The 26610-nt window shown below is 44.7% G+C and overlaps 1 protein-coding gene and 1 pseudogene across 1 annotated transcript in view; both read right to left on the bottom strand.

Moving 5' to 3' along the window:
- The window catches only part of RCOR1 (REST corepressor 1), a 123800-nt gene extending 101192 nt beyond the window's left edge, over positions 1 to 22608 (bottom strand). The window contains exons 1-2 of the mRNA XM_030320041.1: positions 22239 to 22608; positions 22105 to 22164 (exon numbers count right to left, since the gene is read on the bottom strand). Coding sequence (XP_030175901.1) covers positions 22105 to 22164; positions 22239 to 22542 — 364 coding nt within the window. The 5' untranslated portion in view covers positions 22543 to 22608. The remainder of the gene's footprint in view (positions 1 to 22104; positions 22165 to 22238) is intronic.
- On the bottom strand, positions 105 to 275 carry LOC115517295 (annotated as a pseudogene).
- Positions 22609 to 26610: the final 4002 nt, after the last annotated feature.

Raw genomic sequence — 26610 nt, 5'->3', positions numbered from 1 at the left:
GGGGCTCTGTGCTGACAGCTCAGGGCCTGCAGCCTGCTTCAGATTCTGTATCTCCCTCTCTCTCTCTCTGCCCCTCCCTCCCTCCCTCTCTCTCTCTCTCTCTCTCTCAAAAATAAATAAACATTAAAAGAACAAGAACAACATCAACTACTACTACTACTTCAGAGGCCGGAAAGCAGTGGACCAATATAATCAAAGTGCCAGAAGTTTTCAATTAGTAATAATCGCGCCTTGGATAAGCCTCATTGGCTACGATACTGCCACTGCACAAAGCTCAAAGTACTAAAAGAAAAAGCTTTCAAGCAAGAATCCTATATCCTGCAAAACTGTCCTTCGAACAGCCTTAAAAAGGAAAGAAATTCTGACATAAGCTACAACATGCATCAATCTTGATGGCGTTGTGCCAAATGAAATAAACCAGTCACAAAAACCAAACTCTGTATGACTCACTTACATAAGATACTTAAGAGTACTCAAAATCATAGAGACAAAGTAGAATGCCTTCTACTTTTAATGGGAATAGAGTTTCAATTTTATAAGATGAAAAGAGTTCTGGAAAAGGAAGATGATGATGAATAAATAGCCCATTATGACTATATTTCATACTTCTGAACTGTACACTTAAAAATGGTTAGGGGCACCTAGGTGGCTCAGTTGGTTAAGTGTCTGACTCTTGATTTCAGCTCAGGTCATGATCTCATAGTTGGTGGGATCAAACCCCACGTTGAGCTCTGAGATCACAGCACGGAACCTGCTTGGGATTCTCTCTCCCTCTCTCTCTGCCCTTCCCCCCTGCTCATGCACATACCCACTCTCCCTCTCTAAATAAATAAATACACTTCAAAAAAAAATGTTAATAGTTAAATATGACAAATTTTATATTATGTCTATTTTACCACAACTTAAAAACTTGGAAAACTAGGGGCACCTGGGTGGCTCAGTCGGTTAAGCATCAGACTTCAGCTCAGGTCATGATCTCACGGTTCGTGAGTTTGAGCCCCGCGTCGGGCTCTGTGCTGACAGCTCAGAGCCTGGAGTTGCTTTGGATTATGTGTCTTCCTCTCTCTGCCCCTCCCCTGCTTGCACTCTGTCTCTCTCTCTCTCTCTCAAAATAAACACTATAAATAAATAAATAAATAAATAAATAAATAAATAAATAAATAAAAGAAACTTGGAAAACTAAAAACAAACAAACCGTAACCTCTAGGACAACCACTAATGGCATTTTTAATAAAAGTACATAACTAGCAAGCTAAGGAGAGAGGGCAGAATAATAAACATTAAGTCAATGCAAAAGAAGGTTGAAGGAACAAAAAAGAAACACAGAACAAGTGGGTCAAATAAATAGAAAGCTCTAAGTCAATAAATCTAAATTCAAATATGTCAGTAAATACTTAAGTGAAACTGTACATGGAACTAAATGCCTTAGATAAAAGCAAAGATTTGCTTTTTATGCCTTGGATAAAAACCTGTTTAGACATACCTAAATCATCAGAATAAAGGATGAACGCACAAATGAAAACAGCCCGCAAACACGGGCGAAAAGGAGCCGGCATAGCCAAGTTGTTGGGCAAGGAGCATTACTAGAGATAAAGAGGGCCGCTCCGGAGTGATAACGGTTCGCTCCTCCAGCAGTCCGTGCAAAGGCAGGTTACATACAGCAAAAAGCAGTAATAAGTGGTATAATCTGATGACATACATTCACAGCCGTGTGTTTTCGGGAAAAGAGGAGAACGGCACAGAACTGGCAATAAAGGACAAGGAGGACATCCCACTTCCAGGCCCAGTGATGTGAGAAATGTAGGAGGAAGCCAGCACTACTTGAGAGCACTGCAGGGAAAAAACAGTTCCAGCAGGAGAAAACCACTTTTCTATTGGAACAAGAACGTAGGGGAAATTCACCGAAGAAATTAGGGATTTTCGGGGATTCTTGCTGAGGCACCTTGCTTTCAGAAGGCTCGCTGGAAAGACTTCAAGAGAAGGTCGGAGGTGGGAGATAGGATCAGAAGAAACAATGTGGGTAGAGTCTTGGAGATTAGAATCCACATAATGGGAGGATGACCCAATAATTCTGGCCTTGTGGGTGACTGATCACACATAAAAAAAGAAAAAAAGTGGTGGGGGCAGGAGGGGAGCACATGATGAGATTAATCCTGACGGTCCCAAGGCAGAGGGTGATGGAGGAGCTAGGTGTGCTGAGGGAAAGGAGGGGTGTGGGGATCCTGACAGGAATGGCTAAGTTCCTGGGCTTCCCCGGGCATCCGGCGACACGTATGGTCTGGCAGAGGGCAGCCTCACCCGAAGCGTTCACTGCTCTGCGTTTCTGCTTTTAAAAAAAAAATATATATATATACATGAAACAATGGTCTTCCAGACAATGGCCGTCAGGTGATGAAGAACCTGATGATCAGGTGATCCTTGAGGGTGGGAAACAAGAGAGATGAATGCTCCAACAGTCTCAACTTACAGGTCTGAAGAGTTTCCAGATCACGGGGCTGAATAGTATTTTACCAAAGAAGATAAGGGGATAGCAAATAAGCAGATAAAAAACCAAAACTCAGTATCGCTTGTCACTTGAGAAACAGAAGTTAAAACAAAATACCACTACACACATATTAGAATGTCAAATTAAAAAAAGACTGACCATACCAACTGTTAGGAAGGTTGCAGAGCAACTGAAATTCTTTTTATATAGTGTATGTGTATATACATACATATATATATATATATATATATATATGATTTTTAGGTTTTTTTTTAAGTTTATTTACTTTTGAGAAAGAGCACGCAAGTGGGGTAGGAGCAGAGAGAGAGAGAGAGAAAGAGACAGAGGGAAGGAGGGAGGGAGGGAGAGAGAATCCCAAGCAGGCTCCACACTGTCAGCACAGAGCCCGATGCAGGGCTTGAACTCACGAACCATGATATCATGACCTAAGCCGAAGTCAGACGCTTAACCGCCTGAGCCCCCGGGGCGTCCTGAGCAACTGCAACTCTTATACACTGTTGGTGGACATGTAAAATTGTAAAACCACTTGAAAAAGTTTGCAGTTTCTTAAAAAATTAAACATACAACTACTATATGATTCCATTGCTGAGTATTTTACCCAAGAGAAAAAGAAATATATTGTTCACACACAGACTTGTACCTGAATATTCATAGCAGTCCTGTCATAGCCAAACAACAGAAATAACCCCAACGTTCATCAAGAGGTGAGTGGAGACCAACTAATCTTTGACAAAGCAGGAAAGGGCATCAAATGGAAAAAAGACAGTCTCTTTAGCAAATGGTGCTGAGAACTGGATGGCAACATGTGGAAGAATGAAACTAGACCACTTTCTTACACCATACACAAAAATAAACTCAAAATGGATGAAAGACCTAAATGTGAGACAGGAAAGCATCAAAACCCTAGAGGAGAAAGCAGGCAACAACCTCTTTGACCTCAGCCGCAGCAATTTCTTGCTCGACACATCTCCAAAGGCAAGGGAATTAAAAGCAAAAATGAACGATTGGGACCTCATCAAGATAAAAAGCTTCTGCACTGCAAAGGAAACAATCAACAAAATCAACAGGAAGCCGGCCAAACGGGCAAAGACATCTGTAAATAGCATAACGAATAAAGGGTTAGTATTCAAAATCTATAAAGATCTTATCAAACTCAACCCCCGAAAAACAAAGAATCCAGTGAAGAAATGGGCAGAAGACATGAATAGACACATTTCCAAAGGAGACATCCAGATGACCAACAGACACATGAAAAAACATCACTCATCATCAGGGAAATACAAATCAAAGCCACACTGAGATAACATCTCACACAGGTCAGGATGGCTAAAATTAATTCACGCAACAACAGATGCTGGCGAGGATGTAGAGAAACGGGAACCCTCTTGCACTGTTGGTGGGAATGCAAACTGGTGCAGCCACTCTGGAAAACAGTGTGGAGGTTCCTCAAAAAATTAAAAATAGAACTACCCTACGACCCAGCAATAGCACTACTAGGAATTTACCCAAGGGATACAGCAGTGCTGATTCATAGGGGCACGTGTACCCCAACATTTATAGCAGCACTTTCAACAACATCCTAATTATGGAAAGAGCCTAAATGTCCACCAACTGATGAATGGATAAAGAAGATGTGGTTTGGGGCGCCTGGGTGGCTCAGTCGGTTGAGCGTCCGACTTCGGCTCAGGTCACGATCTCGCGGTCCGTGAGTTCGAGCCCCGCGTCGGGCTCTGGGCTGATGACTCAGAGCCTGGAGCCTGCTTCCGATTCTGTGTCTCCCTCTCTCTCTGCCCCTCCCCCATTCATGCTCTGTCTCTCTCTGTCCCAAAAATAAATAAACGTTGAAAAAAATAAAATAAAAAATATATATATTTAAAAAAATAAATAAATAAATAAACATTAAAAAAAATTTATTTAAACAACATTTAAAATAAATTCCAAATAGGGAATGACTGATACTAAGTACGGGGTTTCTTTCGGGATAATGAAAATGAAATTAAGATAGTGGTAATGGGGGGCGCCTGGGTGGCTCAGTCGGTTAAGCATCCAACTTCGGCTCAGGTCATGATCTCGTGGTTCGTGAGTTCGGGCCCCACGTCGGGCTCTGTGCTGACAGCTCGGAGCCTGGAGCCTGCTTTGGAATCTGTGACTCCCCCTCTCTCTGACCCTCCCCCACTCATGCTCTGTCTCTCTCTGTCTCTCAAAAATGAATAAATGTTTTAAAAAAAATTTTTTTTTAAAGATAGTGGTACTGGTTGCAAAACTCTGAATATACTAAAACCAAACTGTAACTTAAAAGAGTGAATTTTATGGTATGTGAATTACATCTTAATAAACTTATTGCAAAATGAAATAAATTCCTTAGCTTGGCACACAGGCCCTTGTGATTTGGCATACACCTACCTGTCCAGTCTCAACGTCCGCCACTTTCCCAATTACGTCTGTGAGTTTCATCTGTATCAAATTACTCATGACTCTCCGCAAAAGCCCTCTCTGCCCACAGGACTCCACGTTAAGTATGTGGCTCCCTCGTCCCTGCATCTGCCCTTCCAGACCTAGCTTAAGGGTCGGGAGAGCCTCTCATTCCACACCCCCATTTCAACCACATCACCTCATCCCACCGACCAAAGGCTTGCAGAGCACAGATGTGCCTCTATCACATGGCTTTATCATAGCAGACCAGGCATTTTGTGACCGTGAAAAATAGCAGACAGTCAATAAATAATTAAGTCTAATATACAACTTCATATTCTATAATATGCAAATACCACTTAAAAGCAAATTTATTCAACTTCAGCCATAAAAACTTTTTGATTAACAAAACAGGGCAGGGGCTCCTGGGTGGTTCAGTCAGTTAAGCGTCCGACTTTGGCTCAGATCATGATCTCGCAGTTCTGGGTTCAAGCCCCACGTCGGGCTCTGAGCTGACAGCTCAGGGCCTGAAGCCTGCTTCAGATTCTGTGTCTCCCTCTCTCTCTGCCCATCCCCCGCTCACTCTATCTCTCTCTCTCAAAAATAAATGAACATTAAAAAAATGCTTTTAATATGGCAAAAACCTTACAATTATTAAATCTGTTTGCTGAACATACAGGATTCATTAATACTTTTTTTTTTCATGTTTAAGTTTTTCATTAGCAAAAAAAGCAAAGTTACTAATATTTAGGAAAATTATGTGTAATATTCTCTGAGAGAAAACTTCAGTGTTCTCAGACCAGCAAAAGTGTAGCAGTCCATCACTTTCTCCCACGAGTCCCTAAAAGCAAGTACGAAAGTGGAATGTGTGAAAAACAAGGTAACAGACGTGTCCAAAGGGTTGTAATTATGCTCCTAAAAAGCTAAAACTAAAACACGTAATCGTACCTCCTCTTACTTTTCCACAGTGTAATTCCAATTTGATACATGTTCTTGGTTTGTTTCCTTCACAATTCAACACAGTCAACCAATGAGCACGTCTGAGGTAAAAGCCGCCTGCTTCTAGAACGCCTCACGATTATTAGCTTTGTCTCAACTGCATCAAAGTTTGTGGGACCCACGCTTCAAATCACTGGCATCAACACTTGCCCTCTGCTTTCGCTACTTGTTCTTAGTAAGGCAGAAAGTGGGGCTTTAAAACCTTTTTTATAGCAATAAAACTCTTAAAACGTTACCCAGAAACTTAATATGCGAAACTAAATAAAAGCTCGGCGATCCCAGTTCATACCCTACTTTAACAGGGTGAGGGGCCCGCACCCCTGCCCCCCAACTCCTCGCTGCATTAACAACGCTGTAAAAAATGGCGGCGCCATGGCAACTGACCTGTTGCCAAGCAAGCAGAACACCAAGCAACTACTCCAAATGACAGTTCGCGCGTTGATCCATAAAACTCTAATTTAGCGTAGTATCAATATATGGCATACAAATGCACCAGATGTTCAAAAATCTAAAAGACATTTAGCTGAAAATGACTAGAAGACAATAGGAATTCTGTGTTGCAAAAGGAACACACACAAATATTCTTTTTACTACATTCCAGCAAGAAGCAGTTGGGTCCAAGACAGTCCAAGAATGAGATAGTTCCTCAATTATACTTCTCTCAGAAATACTACAAGTAATAAGTTTTAAATAATTCACTCTTTTTAACATTTATTTATTTTTGAGAGAACATGAGCAGGGGAGAGAGAGAGAGGGAGACACAGAATCCGAAGCAGGCTCCAGGCTCCAAGCTGTCAGCACAGAGCCCGACGCGGGGCTCGAACCCACAAACTGCGAGACCATGACCTGAGCTGAAGTGGGATGCTCAACCGACTGAGCCACCCAGGCGCCCCCTAAAGAATTTATTTTTTAAAGAAGAGTGAATTCAAAAAAATTATCTGCCTTTGGAAAATTGTGGGCTAGAATCATCAAGTGTCAATGAACAGGCAGACCAGATGAAGCACTTTATCACGAATACTGAAATGAATAGTGGCTTTATAAAAACACAAAGTTTGGTATTATGGTTTCTAAAAGCATCATTATTCTTTATTATTACATTTATTATTCATTACCATTACTTGATGTTTCCATGAACATAAATCCCAAATTTAAAAGTTTAAAAGCCGTAACAACATCAAGAAGAAACCAAACAGGTTAGGGGCAAAACATATAAAACAAGTATTAATGTTTTCTAACAAAAAGGGGATATAACCGGGGCACTGGCTCACTGGGTTGGAAGAACGTGTGACTCTTGATCTCCGGGGTCATGAGTTCGAGCCCCTCACTGGGTGTAGAGATTAAATAAATAAACTTTAAAAAAAGGGGAGGGGGAATATAACCAATTCATCTGGTTACCATTTATATATATATATATATATATCTTTTTTGGTAAGCTCTACGTCGAATGTGGGACTCAAACTCATGATTGAGGTCAAGAGTCACGTACGTGCTCTACCAACTGAGAAAGCCAGGTGCCCCTCCGCTTACACCTTTTAAAAAAATCTAGCCTTTTGTCAAAAGTAGAGTGACATTGGGGCGCCTGGGTGGCGCAGTCGGTTAAGCGTCCGACTTCAGCCAGGTCACGATCTCACGGTCCGTGAGTTCGAGCCCCGCGTCGGGCTCTGGGCTGACGGCTCAGAGCCTGGAGCCTGTTTCCGATTCTGTGTCTCCCTCTCTCTCTGCCCCTCCCCCGTTCATGCTCTGTCTCTCTCTGTCCCAAAAATAAATAAACGTTGAAAAAAAAAAAAATTAAAAAAAAAAAAAAAAAAAAAAAAAAAGTAGAGTGACATGAACCAGATTTACCCTGTTGTCTCGAACAACTGAAAACCGGACCACTACATGAAGCAAGTTTTCAAGGCACTGGACACCAAGCAACATAGTACAGTGAACCCTGAGAGAGGACAAAGCAGTAAGTCCTACAACCAAAGAGTTTCCAGCTGACAGCTTAGGGAGAGGGAACTCAGGACAAGTCAGGCAGTCTCTCTGAGTTGAGGGGACAGGCTGGGGTCAGGGAAGCCAAGGCAGGCCTGAGTTCGGGGGGGGGGGGGGGGGGCGGGGGGGGGGGGGAAGAATGGAAGAAAAGGGAGAAGGCTGTGCACAACTGCTGCGCCTGCCCGAGGTCTGCAGAGGGCCCCACGGGTAGTGGGCACGGCACTGACAGCACGTTACTACACATCGGAAGAAAATTCTTGAAGCCTGTGGATGAAGAACCACCCAAAACGATAAAAGGGAACAATCCACGAAGCTCACACAGGGCCAAGAACAGTGCGGGCTCCCAACAGCCAGAGTAGAAAACCTCGGAATTCACGGACCGTCAGTGGAGCACGCACAAGAGTTTTGACTCCGTGGGGGCAAATAATTAGCCCTGGATGAAATGCTGCTCCGATGCTGCCTACCAAAGCTTGAAGATCTGAAATGAACAAACTATTTCTAAGGAACTTAACCATGTCCCAGAAAAAATGCTCAAGAATATTTATAGGAATACAAAAATATCCAGCATCCATCAAAGTAAAATTCATAATGTCTGGCATCCAAATTAAAAACTACCAGACAAGCAAAGAAGCAGGAAAAGGCAACCCATAATGAGGAGAAAATCAATCAATCAAAACCAACCCAGAAATGACGCAGATGATAGAATTCAGAGACAAAAGCATTAGAACAATTACAACTGTATTTCAACGTGTCTAAGATATTAGAGGAAAGACTATGTTAAGCAGAAACATGAACTATATATATATTTTTTAAAGACCCAAATCAAACTTCTAAGGTATGAAACCTATAATGTCTGAGATGAAAAATTCTGGATGGGATTAAGGGCAGATCATACACTGTAAATGAATAGAGAACTTAAAGACACAGCACAGGGACGCCTTAGTAGCTCAGTTGGTTGAGTGTCTGACTCTAGATTTCGGCTCAGGTCGTGATCTCGTGGTTCATTAGTTCGAGCCCAGAGACAGATTCTGTGCTGACAGCAAGGAGCCTGCTTGGGATTCTCTCTCCCTCTCTCTCTGCTCCTCCCCTGCTTGAGTGCACTCTCTTCCTCTCTCAAATAAATAAGCATTAAAAAAATAAAGACATAGCAATAGAAACTATCCAAAATGAAACAAAAAAAGACAAACAGATTCAGTAAGCAGGGGGACTTCAATTAGCCTATCATACACGGGGCTGTACACTTTAAATACGTAGTTAATTTTATGTCAGTTATGCCTCAATAAGGCTGTTTTTAGGAACCTAATCTTTCAAGACAAGGTTGAGCCCTCAATACTGTTGGTTTTTTAAGTCCTATATTTATCTTCAATATAGCCATACATCTTAATCATCTTTCTGGTTTAATTAGGTACCAAATAATCACCTCAAAAAATAAAGCTCTCCTAAGCTTTCCATTTCCACTTGTGTTCTCAAGGAACCTCATCATGAACGCCTTAACAGTAACATTAAACAACTACCTAGGGCCACCTGGGTGGCTTAGTCGCTTAACCAACCGACTCTTCGTTTTGGTTCCCGACATGATCTTGCCAGTTCATGGATTCGAGTTTTCGCTGACGGTGCGGAGCCTGCTTGAGATCCTCTCTCCCTCTCTCTCAAAATAAATAAATAAACTTTAAAACAACAACAGATACCCAGCTAAAAGAACTGAGTACACAGCCATCCCATCTCACTATGCACCTTGATAAAAAGGCAAAATTTCTGAACCAATTATAAAAATTAAAAACGAAAATTTCATTTCATCAGAATCTCTAGATCAATGCTGTCCCATAGAATTTCCTGGAGTAACAGAAATGTTCTGTTCTGCACTATCCAATATGGCAGCCAGTAAGTACACAGTGCTATAGAGCACTTGAATTGTGGCTAGTGTGACAGAACAGAATTTTTTTATTTTATTTAGGTTGTTTGTTTTTTTTAAGTAATCTCTGTGCTTAACGTGGGGCTTGAATTCATGACCCCAAAATCAAGAGTCACATGATCTATCAACTGAGCCATCCAGGAGTCCCTTATCTAAATTTAATAAATTTAAATTTAAATATTTTCATATAGTAGTGGCTCCATTATTGGGCAGCTCAAGACAAAAAGAAAATCTATACTGAAATTTTTAAGATTAGAATTTTCAAAATAATTTAATATTTATAGCTTACATATATTATTAATTTTTAAATTAATAAAAACCATAAAATTATAAACACTGAAAACCTTTCTTTTTTTAAGTAGGCTCTATGCCCAATGTGGGACTCAAACTCATGACCCCAAGATCAAGCACATGCTCTACCAACTAAGCCAGCCAGGCACCCCTGAAAAAAACTTTTTTTTTTTTTTTATTTTTTTATTCTGAGAGAGAGAGAGCGCACACAAGAAGAAGGACAGAGAAAGAGGGAGAGAGAGAATCTCAAGCAAGCTCCACACTAACAGTGTGGAGCTCAAACTCATGAACTGTGAGATCATGACCTGAGCAGAGATCAAGAGTCAGATGCTTAACCGACTGAGCCACCCAGGCGCCCTTAAAAAACTATTTTTTAGGGGCGCCTGGGTGGCGCAGTCGGTTAAGCATCCGACTTCAGCCCGGGTCACGATCTCGCGGTCCGTGAGTTCGAGCCCTGCGTCGGGCTCTGAGCTGATGGCTCAGAGCCTGGAGCCTGTTTCCGATTCTGTGTCTCCCTCTTTCTCTGCCCCTCCCCCGTTCATGCTCTGTCTCTCTCTGTCCCAAAAATAAATAAACGTTGGGAAAAAAAAAATTAAAAAAAAAACACACTATTTTTTAAAGCTCGGCTCAAAGGAGCATTTCACCTAAAACTTCCTGGTTCCTTTAATCCCCCCACTCTCCACCACAGGAAGGATTAGATGACCCTCTGTATCCTGCCAGCAATGTATGAGGGACTGGGGACAGTGGGGAATGAGAAGTAACTCCCTAACGGGGATGACATTTCCTTTTAGGGGTGTTTTGGAACTAGACAGGGTGGTGGTTGCACAACAATGTGAATGTACTAAATGCCAATAAATTGTTCACTTTAAAACAGTTAATTTTAGGGGTGCCTGGGTGGCTCAGTTAGTTAAGTGTCCAACTTTGGCTCAGGTCATGATCTCAGTTCTTGAACTTAGCTCTGCATCAGGCTCTGTGCTGACAGCGTGGAGCCTGGAGCCTGCTTCAGATTCTGTCTCTCTCTCTCTCTACCCCTCTTCTGCTGGCACTCTCTCTCCCTCAAAAATAAACATTAAAAAATAATAAGATAAAATGGTTAATTGTATATGTTATGTGAATCTCACCTTGATAAAAAAATTGGGAGGTGCCTGGCTGGCTCAGGAGATCAAGAGTACATGACTCTTGGTCTCAGGGTCATGAGTTCAAACCCCATGTTGGGTGTGGAGATTACCTAAACAAATAAAACTTAAAACAAACAAAAAAAATTAATGTATTTAAGCAAGATGTGCGCCTCTAATTTACATAAATTCATGATAACGAGAGCACAAAAAATAGGGAAAATCAGCTTTTACATGTAATCTAAAAATTCATTTTTCCTTGGGTTTCCATTTCTTAAATGACTGAGCCTGCTGCTTAGTTATTAAATGTGCATATTACAAAATGCCTATTCAAGGAACATCAGCCACACCAGGAACATGTTCGTACTAAACTCAGAACCACATCCAGCTGTGACAAGTTAGCAGAAGATGAGCCTTAAAAAATTTTTTTAAGTTTATTTATTTATTTTGAGAGAGAGAACATGAGCGGGAGAGGGGCAGAGAGAGAGAGAGAAAGAGAGAGAGAAAGAATCCCAAGAAGGCTCCACACCCTGTGCAGAGCCTGGCACAGAGCTCAATCCAACGAATCCTGAGATGACGACCCGACCTAAAATCAAGAGTCGGACACTCAAAGGACTGAGCCACCCGAGGACCCCGAGCCTTAAAGTATTTAAACCTGAACTGGTGGCTCAAAGAACTATGCCGCTGCCCTCTATGAAAGCAGAAGCTCCCAGAAAACTCTACAGTATTAAGACCACACTAACTACTCCCTCTACTCTGCTATCCCTACCTTCTGCATCCGCGCTAATTCTGAGAGCAGAACGAGCCCCACGCCAGCAGAGGTAAAGGCACATAACCTTCCGTGAGAGGGATGCACGTGTGTGTGCGTAACACAGCACAGAAATACCCTTAGTTCAGGTCAACGTTAATGTTTAGGTAACCCCAAAATTTTAATTTACCTTTTCAGACACAGGCCATCAAGCAGTCTTTCCCGGCCACTAGATGAAACTGAAGAATAGCACAGTTCAACTTTAGGAGCAAAGACTCACCTAAGTGCCCTCAGTTTAAGTACAAAGGAAGCCTTGAGGTTCTAGGCAGACAAAAACTAGTCCTTAATTAAATTACACTATGATAAAATCAAACATGGCACAGCTCATATTTGAGTCAATCAGGAAAAGGCTTGCAATTTTCTTTATACTCTGGTCTCTGAAAAATAGAACAAAACTAGTAACACCAAGAAATATATACCTTGGATGGAGGTGGGACAGGGTTAGTTTGGTTTAGGGTTTTTTGTTTGTTTGTTTTTGCATAAGGGAAGGAGGACGGTAATAATACACAAGGAGGGGATTAGTTGCTGAACAATACTAACCAGATAGTTGGTACGGTGAAATCAAGGGTTTTTTAAAAATACTCTCTCAGATATTTTAATTTATCATTTCACACCTTATTCAAGACATGGTTCTTAAATTTATTCCACAGCTCAAGTTCAATGTGAACCTGTAAAAAAAATATATTGGGTGGGACTGGGGGTGGAGACGGGATAGTTGATATTTAAATATTACTCTCATATCTGTTAAACTGAAGGGTGGCTAAACTAACATTATCCATTATAACCTTAAATCATATAATCTTAAGAAATCACTCCCCTCCAAAAACCCCTGTAATTGTATTTGAAGCTCTGAAGACTATTTCGACATACATGCAGTAGTAAAGCCACTCACTCCAATCTGCGCCAATCAACCAAACCAATCCGTGTTTTCACTGCCAGGAAGAAGAGGAATATAATTGGGCACGAAGCAGATTCTGGCAACCATAAACATAAAACTCCAGAACACCTGGGAGCACATGGAAACAACCAACCAACTGATCCAATAAAGCACTACTTCTATCTTTAAATGTTTGTTTTTAAGTATTTTAAGCACAAAGCTCAATGCGGAACCCAATGTAGGGCCTGAACTGAGCACCCTGAGATCATGACCTGAGCTGAGGTCAAGAGTACGACATTTAACCGACTGAGCCACTCAGATGCCCCTAAGTGTTTTTCTTAAAAAGGATTTCTGGCTGACTCTCCCTGAAATACAGTAGGTTGAAATCTGACTCCAACTTAACAATGAATGGTATCTTGGAGTTTTTCCTTTCTTAGTGATATACAAAATGATGTTGCATTAAAAACAGAACTACCCTACGGCCCGTTGCACTACTAGGTATTTATCCAAGGCATACAGCTGTGCTGTTTCGAAGGGGCACACGCACCCCCATGTTTATAGCAGCCCTATCGACAATAGCCAAAGTATGGAAAGAGCCCAAATGTCCATCGATGCATGAATGGATAAAGAAGATGTGGTATATATATACAAGGGAGTATTACTCGGCAATCATAAAGAAGGGAATCTTGCCATCTGCAACTACGTGGATGGAACTGGAAGGTATTACGCTAAGCGAAATTAGAGAAAGACAAATACCATATGACTTCACTCATATGAAGTCTTTGAGATGCAAAACAGATGAACATAAGGGAAGGGAAGCAAAAATAATACAAAAACAAGGAGGGGGACAAAACATAAGAGACTCTTAAAGACAGAGAACAGAGGGTTACTGGAGGGGTTGTGGAAGGGGGATGGGCTAAGTGGGTAAGGGGCATTGAGGAAGACACTTGTAGGGATGAGCACTGGGTGTTATAATAGGGGATGAATCACTGGAATCTACTCCTGAAATCATTATTGCACAATATGCTAACTAACTCGGATGTAAATAAATAAACAAACAAAACACCAAAACAAAAAATAAAAATAAATAAGTAATGGTGCATCTTACAACTAAGGGCATCTTAGAATCAATGCACTACCTTGGGCAAGTTATTAGATTGAACCAGAACAAAAAGCCTCTGTTTCCTCATCTGGAAAATGGGAATAATAACATTACCTCATATGATTGTTGTGACTGTCATATTTAAAATTATCTAATAAATACTAAGCGTTCAGGGCAACTGAGTGGCTCAGTTGGTTGAGCATCTGACTTCGGCTCAGGTCATGATTTCACGGTTCGTGGGTTCAAGCCCCGTGTTGGGCTCTGTGCTGACAGCTCAGAGCCTAGAGCCTGCTTCAGATCCTGTGCCTCCCTCTCTGCCCCTTCTCTGCTCACGCTCTGTCTCTCAAAAATAAATAAACATTAAAAAAAATAAACATTAAAACAATAAATACTAAGTGTTCAAACCAGACTGACACAGTAAGCACTGTCTTCACCTGGCACTGACAGATCATTCCTTTGGAGGTTTTCTGTTAGTGATGACAAGTTTTACCTCCCCATCCACACACTCACCCATTCCCTTTTAATTAGTGGCAAATCCATTAGACAGATAAATGTAGCACCATACCCATTGTAAGAAACTCAATTTCTGTTATAGGAACTAAAGCCGTAACTTTAACCTCTAACATGCTAACATAACCACATGTTGGACAGAAATTAAATCAGAAGCTTTCAGATCACTTGGCACTGTAATTTGGGTCAAGCAGTTGATAAGTTAGCACACCAAAATGATTTAACACTGAAACAAAACAAATGAAGATGCGTCAAGTCTCAGTGACATTCATCTTCCAAGTCAAGGGTCCTGGTGATAGTAATTCCAGGGACTATATACCAAGGCCAGGCTCTCGGCAGAAATACATCCAATCAGGAACATTATTTTTATTCCTTCCTAATCAAAGAAACTCAATCAACCCGCAACCCTAACAAAGGATTAGCACCAAATATAAAGAACTCACACTAATCAATAAGAAAAAGACCAACACTCTACAGAAAAACAGCAAAAGACACATCCATGGGAGGAACTCAAGTAGCCAAAAAACATATAAAAAGACATTTTTAAAAAATGCCAACATAAACTACAAAAGGATAGCACTGCAAAAAGTTAATAAATCTAACCCTTTAGTGAAGATTGGGTGAAAAGGAACTTAGGTGCCTTGTTAGTGGACATGTACTTGTTTGGAAAGCATCAAAGCAAATGAATACACAAAGTAATTCCACTTACAAAAAGACTTTGACAGTAACAAAACATATTGCTTATCATCCCTAAGCATGTATTAAAGTACAAAAACATGCACGGGAATTCTGAAGGCCTTGAGAGCCGGCCGCTCCGATCTCCCTTCGAGAGAGAAGTGCTGAGAGATGTTTCATTAGCTGGCAGTCCCATCGGCCTGGCACCTCTGGGACCCGCTGCAGCATACACACCAGCGCCAGGCCGATGCCTGAACCCAGCAGACACTCTAGAGCAGGGCCACCCCTGCCCAATGGGCTCCTCCAACAAGCAATCTGCTGCGGCTGAGGCTTTCTCCAAGCTGGATCCCAGCCTCAGGCGCCGGGATCCAACCATCCATCACTGTGCTTTCTGCTTTCCTTCGGGGCTGTCGCACCTACATCCAGTCTGAGGGGCTTTTGCCACCTAACCTTCCTCTCCTCTTTATCCTTCACAGGCATTTACCCCTATGAATCTCTTGCAAATCTAATCCTAGCTTAGCATATGCTTCTCAGAGGAAGCAGGAAAAACGTAAATCAACTTCGAATTAGTGGAGGGAGGGGAAGAATTAGCCTTTAGCTGCACCTGACGCAAATACAGCCTAATATATAAAGTATTAATCACAGTGGTGGGGACGTGTATTATTTCCTGTTCTATCTCAATGTTTATTTTTTTAAAAATAACTCTATCGTTATAATTCTGTCCTATCCTATGGTAATAATCAAAGATACTCAAATTATGCATAATAACTATCCAGTCACTTCAATTTGTGAAAAGCTTAACTGTTACTTCTGGTTCTAAAATTATAAACACATATCACTGCTCCCAATTGCCATTCCCAGTAACAAGGCTTTAAAACATCTAAAATAACACAAGGTTGAAGTCTGACCTCCTACGGTCTCCAGTCTACCTTGCAGTACTTTCAATGGTTAGGTACCGAAAGACAAATATAAGTCACTTTATCTCCCCAGCCCCTATTTTCCTTATCTAGGACAAAGGAAGGCTGGGTTAGATGGACATTTTAATTTTTACTCTCATTACTTTGAGGGAGGGAAAATCCAAAAACTTCAAAAATTATGTCTAGTATGAAATTTTTACTAAAACCCACATCTTTAAAGAATTTGCCTAATTTGAAAACAGGAGTTTTAGGGATTACTGTTAACATCTCATTTAAATGACATCCTAATGTCATCCTAAAATATGGATTTCTCTCAAACATTTTAGGAGAATGCTTTTTAAATCAACTTCAAAATATTCCATTTTTAAAATTCAACAAAGGAAATTCTTATGAAACTCAACACATTAGATAAGATGTATTTTTTTTTTATTTTTTTAATGTTTATTTATTTTTAAGAGAGAGAGACAGACAGAGAGCGAGTGGGGGAGGAACAGAGAGAATGGAGACACAGAATCCGAAGCAGGCTCCAGGCTCCCAGCTGTCAGCACAGAGCCCAACGCGGGGCTCAAACTCACAAACCGCGAGATCATGACCTGAGCCCATGAGCCGAAGTTGGACATTTAACTGACTGAGCCACTGGCACACCCCAAGATGTATTAATGAAACGTTCAAAACACAAAACAGAAGAAACTGTTACACTGCAACTATAACCCTACTTTCCACAACTGCTCTTTAAAGCTGCAGGGAAAATTAACTCAGTCCAAATGACTAAATCAGTGTTCCATCCCCAAGCCGTACCTTACTCAGACTTTTACTACGCTGGTACAGAGATTCCTCTCCCAGAAAGTGATTTAAAGTTCTGTTTTAAATAGAAATACAAACTTAAAACATACACCTGAACAAGGATCATTGTTTTCCATCAGAGTAGGTGACAAACAAGCCTATTTCTTTTTACAACATTCATGGAACCTCTGAAGAAAAGCTCAGAAATGAGAGCTAAACCATAAATTCATTACAACAACCTATGTTGTAAAGAAGAAAACAACAGACGACAACCTGGGGAAAAATACAGTAACTTGGATACAATTTTGATATTTCATCTCCAAAGACTTCAGACTTTTTCAACTCAACTGCCCTGTAAAACCTTATAATACCAAGGAAAATGGCTTTCTAAAAGTAAGCCGAGATTTCTTCAGTACAAATTAACACTGATTTTAAAACAACTATGTTGTGGTGAGCTTCAACCAGCTAACCTCTGAATGACAGTCATCACCCCAGGAAGGGAGTACAGTGGTAAAAGAACGCCACCTTGAAAACACTAACTCTCAGAGACAAGGACCTGGAAGTTTAGAGTAAAAACTCCCTGGCTCAGAACCTAGTTAACGTGTACCTCTCCTGGCCTGGGGACGGATTCAAGGTATCTTTAGTACAATCTAGAAACCTGACCTGAATTACCTATACTCTCTGGTCCTCAGTATTCTTTTTCTGCTCTACAAATGCTTTGGACTCCTTCTCTATCTTTATATCCCTAAATCGTAGCAAATACATGTGACTCAAAAACAATCATCTTCAAATATCTCAGTGCACAACTTACATTCAAGTCAATGTTTTCATCATAACCCGGGTCTTCCCTCCAAGTAAAGCAGGTAATGCAAGGACCACTGGTTGGCAACCCCAGTCACATGGATGACAATTAAAATAAGGACACCAGGAGATGTTTACTTAGCATTCACTGTGCGTCAGGCACGGTGCTAGGCATTTCACATGTGTAAGGTAATTCCTTCTCTTGACGAAGAAAGTTCTATTCTCTGTTTTACAGATGAAGGCAAACTCAAGTAACCTGGGGCGCCTGGGTGGCTCAGTCAGTGGAGCCATCAACTCCTGCTTTCAGCTCAGGTCACGATCTCATGATTCCTGAGTTCGAGCCCCAAGTCGGGCTCCACACTCACAGAGAGGAGTCTGTTTGGGATTCTCTCTCTTTCTGTCTCTCTCTGCCCCTCCGAGCTCACATGCACCCACGCACACTCACACTCACTCTCTCTCTCTCTCTCTCTCTCTCAAAATAAATAAACTTAAAAAAAAGAAAAAAAGTGAAGGAACTTGCCCAGGGTCAATACGGAGCTGGCAAGAGACACTGCCAGGACCCAAACCCAGGTCTGACAATTCTCACCGCCCAAGCTGTCTACCCTACACTGCTTCTGAAAGAAACATGAAATTACAAAGAGGACTGTAACTGATACAATCCTAGACCATTAGGGATGCAAAGAACCCCTGATTCATGATGGAGGAAACCGAGGTTCCTGAAGATAAAATGACCAGCTCCACTTTTTACCACCTGCTTAGTCACAGAGATGGGGCATTCAATCTCCTGACAACTAGATTTAGGTGTCTCCCCACCACACTACTTAACAAAGTTGATCTCACAGGATTTATCATTATCCTAACCTCTCATTTGAGTGAACACTGCCTCAAAGTATGTCTAAATCACACCACAATCACCGTAACTTGTGAATTTAAGAATATCTATAGAGTTGATTTTTACGATGAAACTAAAGCATAGAAAATAATGTGGTCAAGGACAAACGCAGAACCAGCAGTAAAAAGAAACAAAAAACAGGCCAAGACCCCCTGTTCAGCAAAATTATTCCACATTAAAGCATTAACGCATTTTACTAAGAGAAATCAACTCTGAAGTGACAAGCTGAGCCAATGACAACCCAAAATTTCAAATCTGATGAAACTGGATTCAATGTACAAATACAGGTTGCTTTTTTAAAGGACTATTATCTCAAAAATATTTGCCAATAACAACTTCTTCTTTAAGAGTCATAATTTTAGTATCAGTGAACTGTGATACTGAAAACCAACACAGGATGAAAGTTGACATAAAAACACATGCTTCAGAAAACAAAGAACTTGAGTCAACCTTAAAATCCTGTCACTGTGTTTCTCTAGCTAGAATGCCAAACGGTGGTAGAAATATATAGGCTCCAGATTCCTGCCTTGCGCGCATACCAGTAAGATCATGGAAAACATTCACATCTTTATATAGAAAAACACTACTCATTTGAAATTAAATTATGCTTTGCAAGTACATATAGGAAATAACTTACCAGAAGTAGGACAGAATAAGCATTCCTCCTTCTTACTCTATTCTACGATTACCAAATTCTAAGACACCAATGACAACATACACAACGGCATGGGGTATGGAAAGACAATCTGGACACCATACGTGGGAACAAAGCCTAAGTTAAAGATGTAGAACTACATTCTGGTCTCTGTTTTCAAAACTAATTGATAAAATTTCTCCTATCATTGTAAACATAGATGGTATTTTAAATTGCCAAGTTATGCCACAGGCCACTAATCTAGTCTGGGTCTTAATTTGATTATGAAAACCTAATGAGTATTTTAGGGCTACAGAGCCCCATCCGTTTCAGTCACTATTTTGTAAAGGATGACAGAAATGGATCTTCTTTGGACTATGCAGGGAGTATCAGATGTTCCCAGCTTCAACCATTTGCTTTTAAAGCTAAATAGGCTCAATTTGGGATAATATGGGTAAATAAAACCTGACTTAAAAAAAATTAAAATCAGCTTCTTCCACTCACAGTGGACTCCAACTCATCAGAGAGAGTTTAAAAAAAAAAAAAAAAGAAAGGAAAGGAAAGAAAAAAAGGCTCTCTGAAGAGTTTCACACTCACTTGTTCAAAATTCTGGTTTAAAAAAAAAAATGCATTTCAAACTCAGGCAGGGAGAAAGGACAAGCACTAACAATCCCAATCTCAATTCCATATTCCTCCTAGCTTACACTCATGGAAAGAACTGTTCAGTCTAAAGACCTAAAAACATTTTTGGGGGGCGGGGGGTGGCGGCTAGGAAAGAAATATGGTGTACCACTTCTACTCCAAAATGGAAGTCTCCTCTCCCCTTAGATTTTAAGTTCCATATAAGAACACGTTGAAAAAACTCACTAAGAAACAATAAGGTCCCACAATTTTCAGCCACATCTATGAATCTGTCCTGCTGCTCAGACTGGCAAAAGAGGGCTTAAAACTATTTCATACCAGTTAGATTCCTTTCCAGCTTAAAGCAACACAAAATAGGCAATCTGTAAATGTTAATGCCACAACCCAACCCATTGACAGACTATGCAGAACATTTACAATGTTTCACTTTTAGAGTGGCAGGTCTCTAGCAAATGCATGCTGGTACCTATTCCATGAAAAACACAAGGGCAGCTCAAGAAAGGATCCTACCACATCTGCCATTTCAAAGAAAAGAACAAACCCAAAGCCAGGCTCACTACTGACATCGATACTTAGAAGAAGATCAGAAATCTAATTCCTGTTGTTGCCATTTCCTTAGTCACATCCAACATACTTAAGTAAAGCTTTCAAAACCAACATAACCAAAACGTACTAAAAATCGACCAACTTACTAAAAGATCCGTGGCAAGTTGATTTTTTTCTTAATCTATGTGAGAAACTTGGTGACAACCTATGCTTTATGTTCTGTGTATTAAAACAAAGATGGACTTGACCTACAAAATGAAGATAGGGTCAACTGTAACCAAAAAACAGCATGCTTCCCCTGGTGGCCAACCTAGGAATGGAGAAGGCATGCACACAAGAGAAAAAGCCTGGTCTCCCAGTTCTATCTGTCACTCTTGTCAATGAGAAGTCACTACCAAAAAAGGAAGATGTGGGGGAAGGGGAACCGATCAAAAAGACTAACACGAATTAAAAAGGAATACAAACCTGGGTGTTAAGACTACATAAATGTAAGCGACTTAAATCAACAGACTAAAATTTAGAAAGCAAATATGGGCAAGGTCATTTACTCCCAGAGTGCCCAAAAGCTCACTCAGGGATCCCTGTGTATCTTCACTTCAAAGAACGCCCAGAGTTCAGTACCTTAATAACAGCTCAAGAGCGATCTCCTTTCTCAAGGACTAGATCCTTGCAATTTTCTGCAGTCTTGTTTCCAAGGAAAGGCAGTCATGCATTTATTTTCTCAAACTAGTGGTATAACCTAGATACCCTCCTGCTCTAAAGCCCTCCAACCAGAAAGCCTGTTAGCTCCACTTCTGCAAGATTCTTTCGAATTTTATTTCATAAAACCCATGTCCTTTCGAACATCTTCTATGCCAACAATCTTTAAAGAACAGTCTCATGGAGCGCCGGGCTAGAATCTCACGCACTAAAATCTGACGAATTCCTTTGTCTGATTAGATTTTTTCTGGTACCACTTTAAATTTGCTTCCACGCAGAACAGCAGCAAGGAAAGTAAATGTTCCATTCTAGGGTGGAGGGATCTCTTGGAGGTGGAAATAATTCGTTAGGCTAAAGCTTCCCAGGGTTCTATTCTTTTCACAACCCCTTCCTTCAAGAAAAACAAAACAAAACAAAAAAGGAAACACACGGACATTTACAAATAGGTCCTAAAATCGAACTGCCACGAGCAAGCCTCTCTTCCCCGGGCAGGCGCCCTCTGGGAAGCTCACACTTCTTAACTGAATTGGGGGGGGGGGGGTCGTTTCTCTACTCCCCCCTCGCCCCAGGCTGGAAGGGGAGGCAGGGGCACGCAGAAGCCCGGGGGCCAGCAGGAAGAGAAAAAGGCAAGTGCTGCGACACTTGGCAGGGCAGAGAGGGGTCGGAGGGCGTCCCGAGTCCGGGGCGCTCGCAGCACGCTAACTCTCCGGCGCCGCCACCCCTACCCCCGGCCGAGGCGCAGCCGGCCGGGACCCCGGGACCCCCCCCCCCAGGCCGACGCCGCCCCGCTCCTCGGGGGCGCAGCGGGCCAGGCGGCAGCGACCCGGCCGGGGGGCGACTTGAGCCTCCCCGGGGCGCGGGGCGCGCTCGCGGACCACGCTCGGGTGTGTGCTCCCCTCCCCGTCCTCGCCCTGCTGTTCTCCCCGCGGACAGCAGGGCGAACACACACAAAAAGAAAGTTGTCCGGGGGCCCCCGCCCCCTCGGGTCGCGGGGCCCGGGGGCGCTACTCACCGGGGTCGAAGTCGGGCACCACCGCCTGGTACTGGGGTCCGACCCGCATGCCGCCGCCACCTGCGGGGAAGCAGAGCACCGCGGTCAGCGCGGGCGGGCGGGCGCGGGGGCGGCGCGGGGCGGCTGCCACCTACCGTGCTCCTCGTCGCTGGACGAGCCCGAGCTGCCTTCCTCCCAGGAGTTGCTGCTGCTGTTACCATTGGGCGCCGCCGCCGCCAAACTTTTATTCTGCCCATTATTGGGGGCGGCGGCGGCCGAGGCGGCGGCCGAGGCGGAGGCGGCGGCGGCGGCGGCCGAGGCGGAGGCGGTGGCCGAGGCGGCGGCGGCCGAGGCGGCCGCGGCGGAGGCGGCGGCGGCCGAGGCGGCCGAGCTGGCCGCGTTGTTCCTCCCTCTCCGCTTCCCTGAGACCTCGGGGCCCTTCTCCACCATGGCCGGCATCGGCGGGGGCCGGGGCCGGGCGAAAGTGGCGGGGCCCCGCGGCTCCTGAGGAGGGGGCGCCGGGCAGGGGGGGTGGGGGGGGAGGAGCGCGGGCAGGCGCGGGGCCGGGCGGGCGCGGCGGGAACCCGCGGGCGCGAGTCGGAGCCGGGGGTGGCCGGGCGGGCGGAGCGCGGTGCGGCTTCAAGCCCCCAGCGCCGAGCCGAGCGCAACTTTCGCTCTCATCGCCGCCCGCACTTCACTGGCACTAACTACTCCGGGAGCCGCGAGCGGGCTGGGGGGGGGGGGGGGGGGCGGGGCCTGGGGGGGGGGGGGGGGGGGAAGCCGCGCGCAGCCCAACCCGACGCGGGCTGGCTCCGCCCCCCCGCGCGCTCCCATTGGCTCGTGTGGGATTCGGACGGCGAGCGGCAGCGCGGTTGGTTCGGCGAGCCCGTCTGTCCAAGGGACGGGGGCGGGAGCGCGGGGAGGGGGAGGCTCCGGGCTTCCGTTGGTCAGGTTCGGTTGACGCGTATCGCCCGCTGTACGTGGTTTGAGGTTTGCAATCTCTCTACGCCCCATGATCCATCTCTCTAGGCAATAGCGAGGAGTTAGCTGCCCTCCCCGCCCCCTCCCTCCGCTGCGGCCCCCACCCCCTCACCTGCGCGCACCACCCGCAGCCTCGGCCCCCACATTCCGCGAAGGGCCCCTCTGAGAGTCCAGTTGGCTTCAAAAAGTAAAATATGCGCGACACGAGAACAGAAATTGAATGCAAGGTCGGGACTATTTTCCCCTTCGCGCGGAGGATTACATCCACAGTTTGAATGGGTTCTATACAAAGAGGGGAAACTAATTGGAAGAAACTAATTGCGCCCCCACCTTTCCCAAGGGATTTGGCGGCGGCTCAGCGCCGCGGGTCCCCGTTGCAGGGGACAGGGTTCCCAGGTGACAGTCTCCCGAAGGGAAAGGAAGCAGCGGGGTGGGGGGGGGGGGTTGTGCTCAGAGTATTTGTGGAGGCTTCTGCTAATTGGGTTGGGGGAGGTTGGAAGTCGCCGCAATTGCCCCAGTCGCTGGCGCGCTGCGTCCAAGGGGACCGGAGGGAGGGTCCCGAGCGGCCTCTGCCCGGACGCAAAGTCCGGGTCCCGGGTCCCTTGCCATCGTTGAGGGCCGGTTAGTCCTCAGTGAAGAGACCGAATCGTCCCTGCGGGAGGGGACACTTACAGAAATGGGGAGGAGGACTTATAGAAATGGGCTGGGGCCAGGAAGGGTAAAGAGGAAGAAGCTATTTTCATCCCAAGCCCTTGGTAGTGGAGGAGGGTCAACTTCCTCCCAGGCAAGAGCCACTTTTCCGGATCTGCTGCCTGCCCTGCCTCCCCTGATCCACGCCGAGCACCCAGCAAGGGAGAGCACGACCCAGCTCGAGACATCCCTGCCTGAAGTGTGATCACCCACCAGCCCGGGGGCTGCTTTACCGCTGGATGGGGGTTTGGGGGGAGCGTGGGACTCCCCTGGAAGTCCTCGTCAGTCCCACCTCCACCACCCCTCCCCCCAAACAGCGCGCTGCTCCTGCATAATTAGGAGACAAGAGAAGGTCTATAAATAATTTTTTAAATGCAACGGATAGCTTTTAAGTTACTTTTAAGTTGCTTCAAACCTGAGCTGTATAAGGGGACAGTTTACACCAGCTCAAGATATAAATAGCTACAGGGAGAAATCTGGAGTTTTATGTTTTTAAAACCTTAATAAGCAGAGTGTTCTCTAACACATTTTATGCAGGATGAACCATCATTATTAACTTCAATGATGTGACCACGATCACTTCTGCCTCAATGGCTAGGAGCCCTCCCGGAGGAGGAGCCGGCTGGCACCAAGTTCAGGGTCTCATCTCCAGGACTCCCTTAAAAGGATGCCCCTCTCATTGGAGCGCCCCAGGCGGTACAGATGTGTGCCCTTGGGATACTCCTCCACCAGCTGGCCTGGGTAGGGTCCAGACGGCAAAGCCCAGGGTTAGGAACCAGAGGAGGCATTCTGGGGCTGGGCCACCTGGCTGAGGGCCTCTGTGACTCATCTGGAGGTGAGCAATGTGTAAGGAATGAGGTTAACACCACTCTGCCCTGCTCACTTGGTGTCCTATGAAGTTCTACCATCAGACCCTGGAATGATTAGCCTACAACAGCGCAAAGTTGATATTGAGTCATTTATTGGGGCAGCAAGGACAGCATGACACGGGTCATGAGTGCCACCCACCAAACCCCAAGGTTGGGCTACTTCCTGGCTGTGGTTACATCTTTGGACTATCCAACCATTCACTTTTTTCAACAAATACTAACGCCTAAGTTACTTCAACATATGCCAGGCCCCTTTCTAGTTTGAACCCAAAGCCACATGGATACCATACTGACCTTGACCCTCCCAGCTTCCTCATCTGAAAAACACAGATAATAGTTAACTACTTCCTGGCCTAATGGATTTTTATAGAGTCCACCTCCCCGGCCCTGATCTTCCTCCACCGTAGGGAACCCTGCAATTTTATGAAAAGCCCTTTCCGGCCCCTACCTATTGTGTGGGATATCCACACGACTCTTGTGATTGGGAATTTGTGACCTCAGACTTCAAACTGGCCCGCCACACAGTCAGCAGCCCGACCATGTTTTTCAGTGACACTCTCTCCCACTCTCTGAGACCCATATATCCCCACCTTCTCTCCTTTCCTTATACCTCCCACAGCTCCTCTGCCCTCCGCCCTCACTCGGAGCCAATGACCTCTCCCTTATTCTTCAGCGAGAAATCTGAGGCCATCAAATGGCATCTCTCCTCTTCTGGCCTCCAGACTGGCCCAAGTCCCCACCTACCACACACCCCCCCGCCGCCGCCCCCCCCCCCCCCCCCCCCTCCGCTTTAGTCTCTCCCACTGTGGTCTTGATCTCAGGCACCCACTTCCCACTGCCCTCCCCTTGCTGGTCTCCTGTGCCCTCAAGCCCTCTCTTTCCCCTGAGTCGGCATTTTCCAAAGAAAGGGAATAACTCTCCCTTGCTCCCAAGTCCCATGAACCTCCTCCCCATTTCTTTACTAACCCCACAGAAACCTCCAAAGATGTGTCTATACCTGCCTTCTCCACCCCCTTCCTTCCTTCCTAGTCTTTCCTTACCCCACCCTAGGAAGGCTGTGTCCCTACTCTTAATTCTTGCTGAGGTCACTCACAACCTCCAGGCTGCTGAAGCCAGCAATCATTTACTGGTTTCCCTGAGCTCTTCTTCCACAGCACCTGAGTCCACTACTCCATCTTCTGGAAACTCCCTGACCTTTCTAGACCTCAGGATGCCTGGTTCTCCTACCCCACAGGCCACTCCCTTCCGGTCCCCTTGCAACCTCCATCCCCTCCCTGGTTCCAGGCTCTGTGCATGATGCATAGCAGGTGCTCATTAAAAATGTGTTGAGTGAAAAGTGGATGATAGAGGATACAGAGTGCTGTCGGTGCACAGAGCAGGAGCCAATCCCGGTGAGGGGAAGATTCCTGAAACAAGAGAGAGGTCTGACCAACACTTGATACAAGCCCTACAAGAGGGGGAAGGCCTTTGAATTTTATCAGCCCGGCATCTCCCCAGCATAAGCTCCTCCCCAACATCCTCCTTCAGGAGTTTGGCTGGGGTGGGGGGGGGGGAAGAACCTGACAAGCACGTGACCCAGGCCTGGCTAATCAGACCTCCCCAGCCCCTTGGCTGCGGTGAGTGCCTCAGGCATTGGCACATGACCGAGCCAGGCCAATCACTGCCCTTTCCAGAACTTTTTCAGACCCTCTTAGGAGAAAGCCTGTCTCTAAGACCCAGAAAAGCTTGGAGCCTCTCGGAGAGGACCTTGATTGGAGCAGGTGGGCCAGGTTCCCAGGACTTGTGCTCAGGCGCCCTGTGGTATGTGGCCCAGGCTAGTCTAGGCCCTGCTCAAGGGAGCAACCCCTCCCCAACCAGCCTGTGGAAGGAGGAGAGCTGAGGCCTGATGGGAAGTTTTGAATTCTTCTCCTCCCTACACCCTATCAACCAGGCCTAAAGTGCTGCCCTTTAAAGTTGAGCATTTGGGGGCACCTGCGTGGCTTAGTTA

This window comes from Lynx canadensis, chromosome B3, assembly GCF_007474595.2.
Source record: "Lynx canadensis isolate LIC74 chromosome B3, mLynCan4.pri.v2, whole genome shotgun sequence".
NCBI lineage: Eukaryota > Metazoa > Chordata > Mammalia > Carnivora > Felidae > Lynx > Lynx canadensis.
This window is presented reverse-complemented; position numbering and strand designations above follow the sequence as displayed.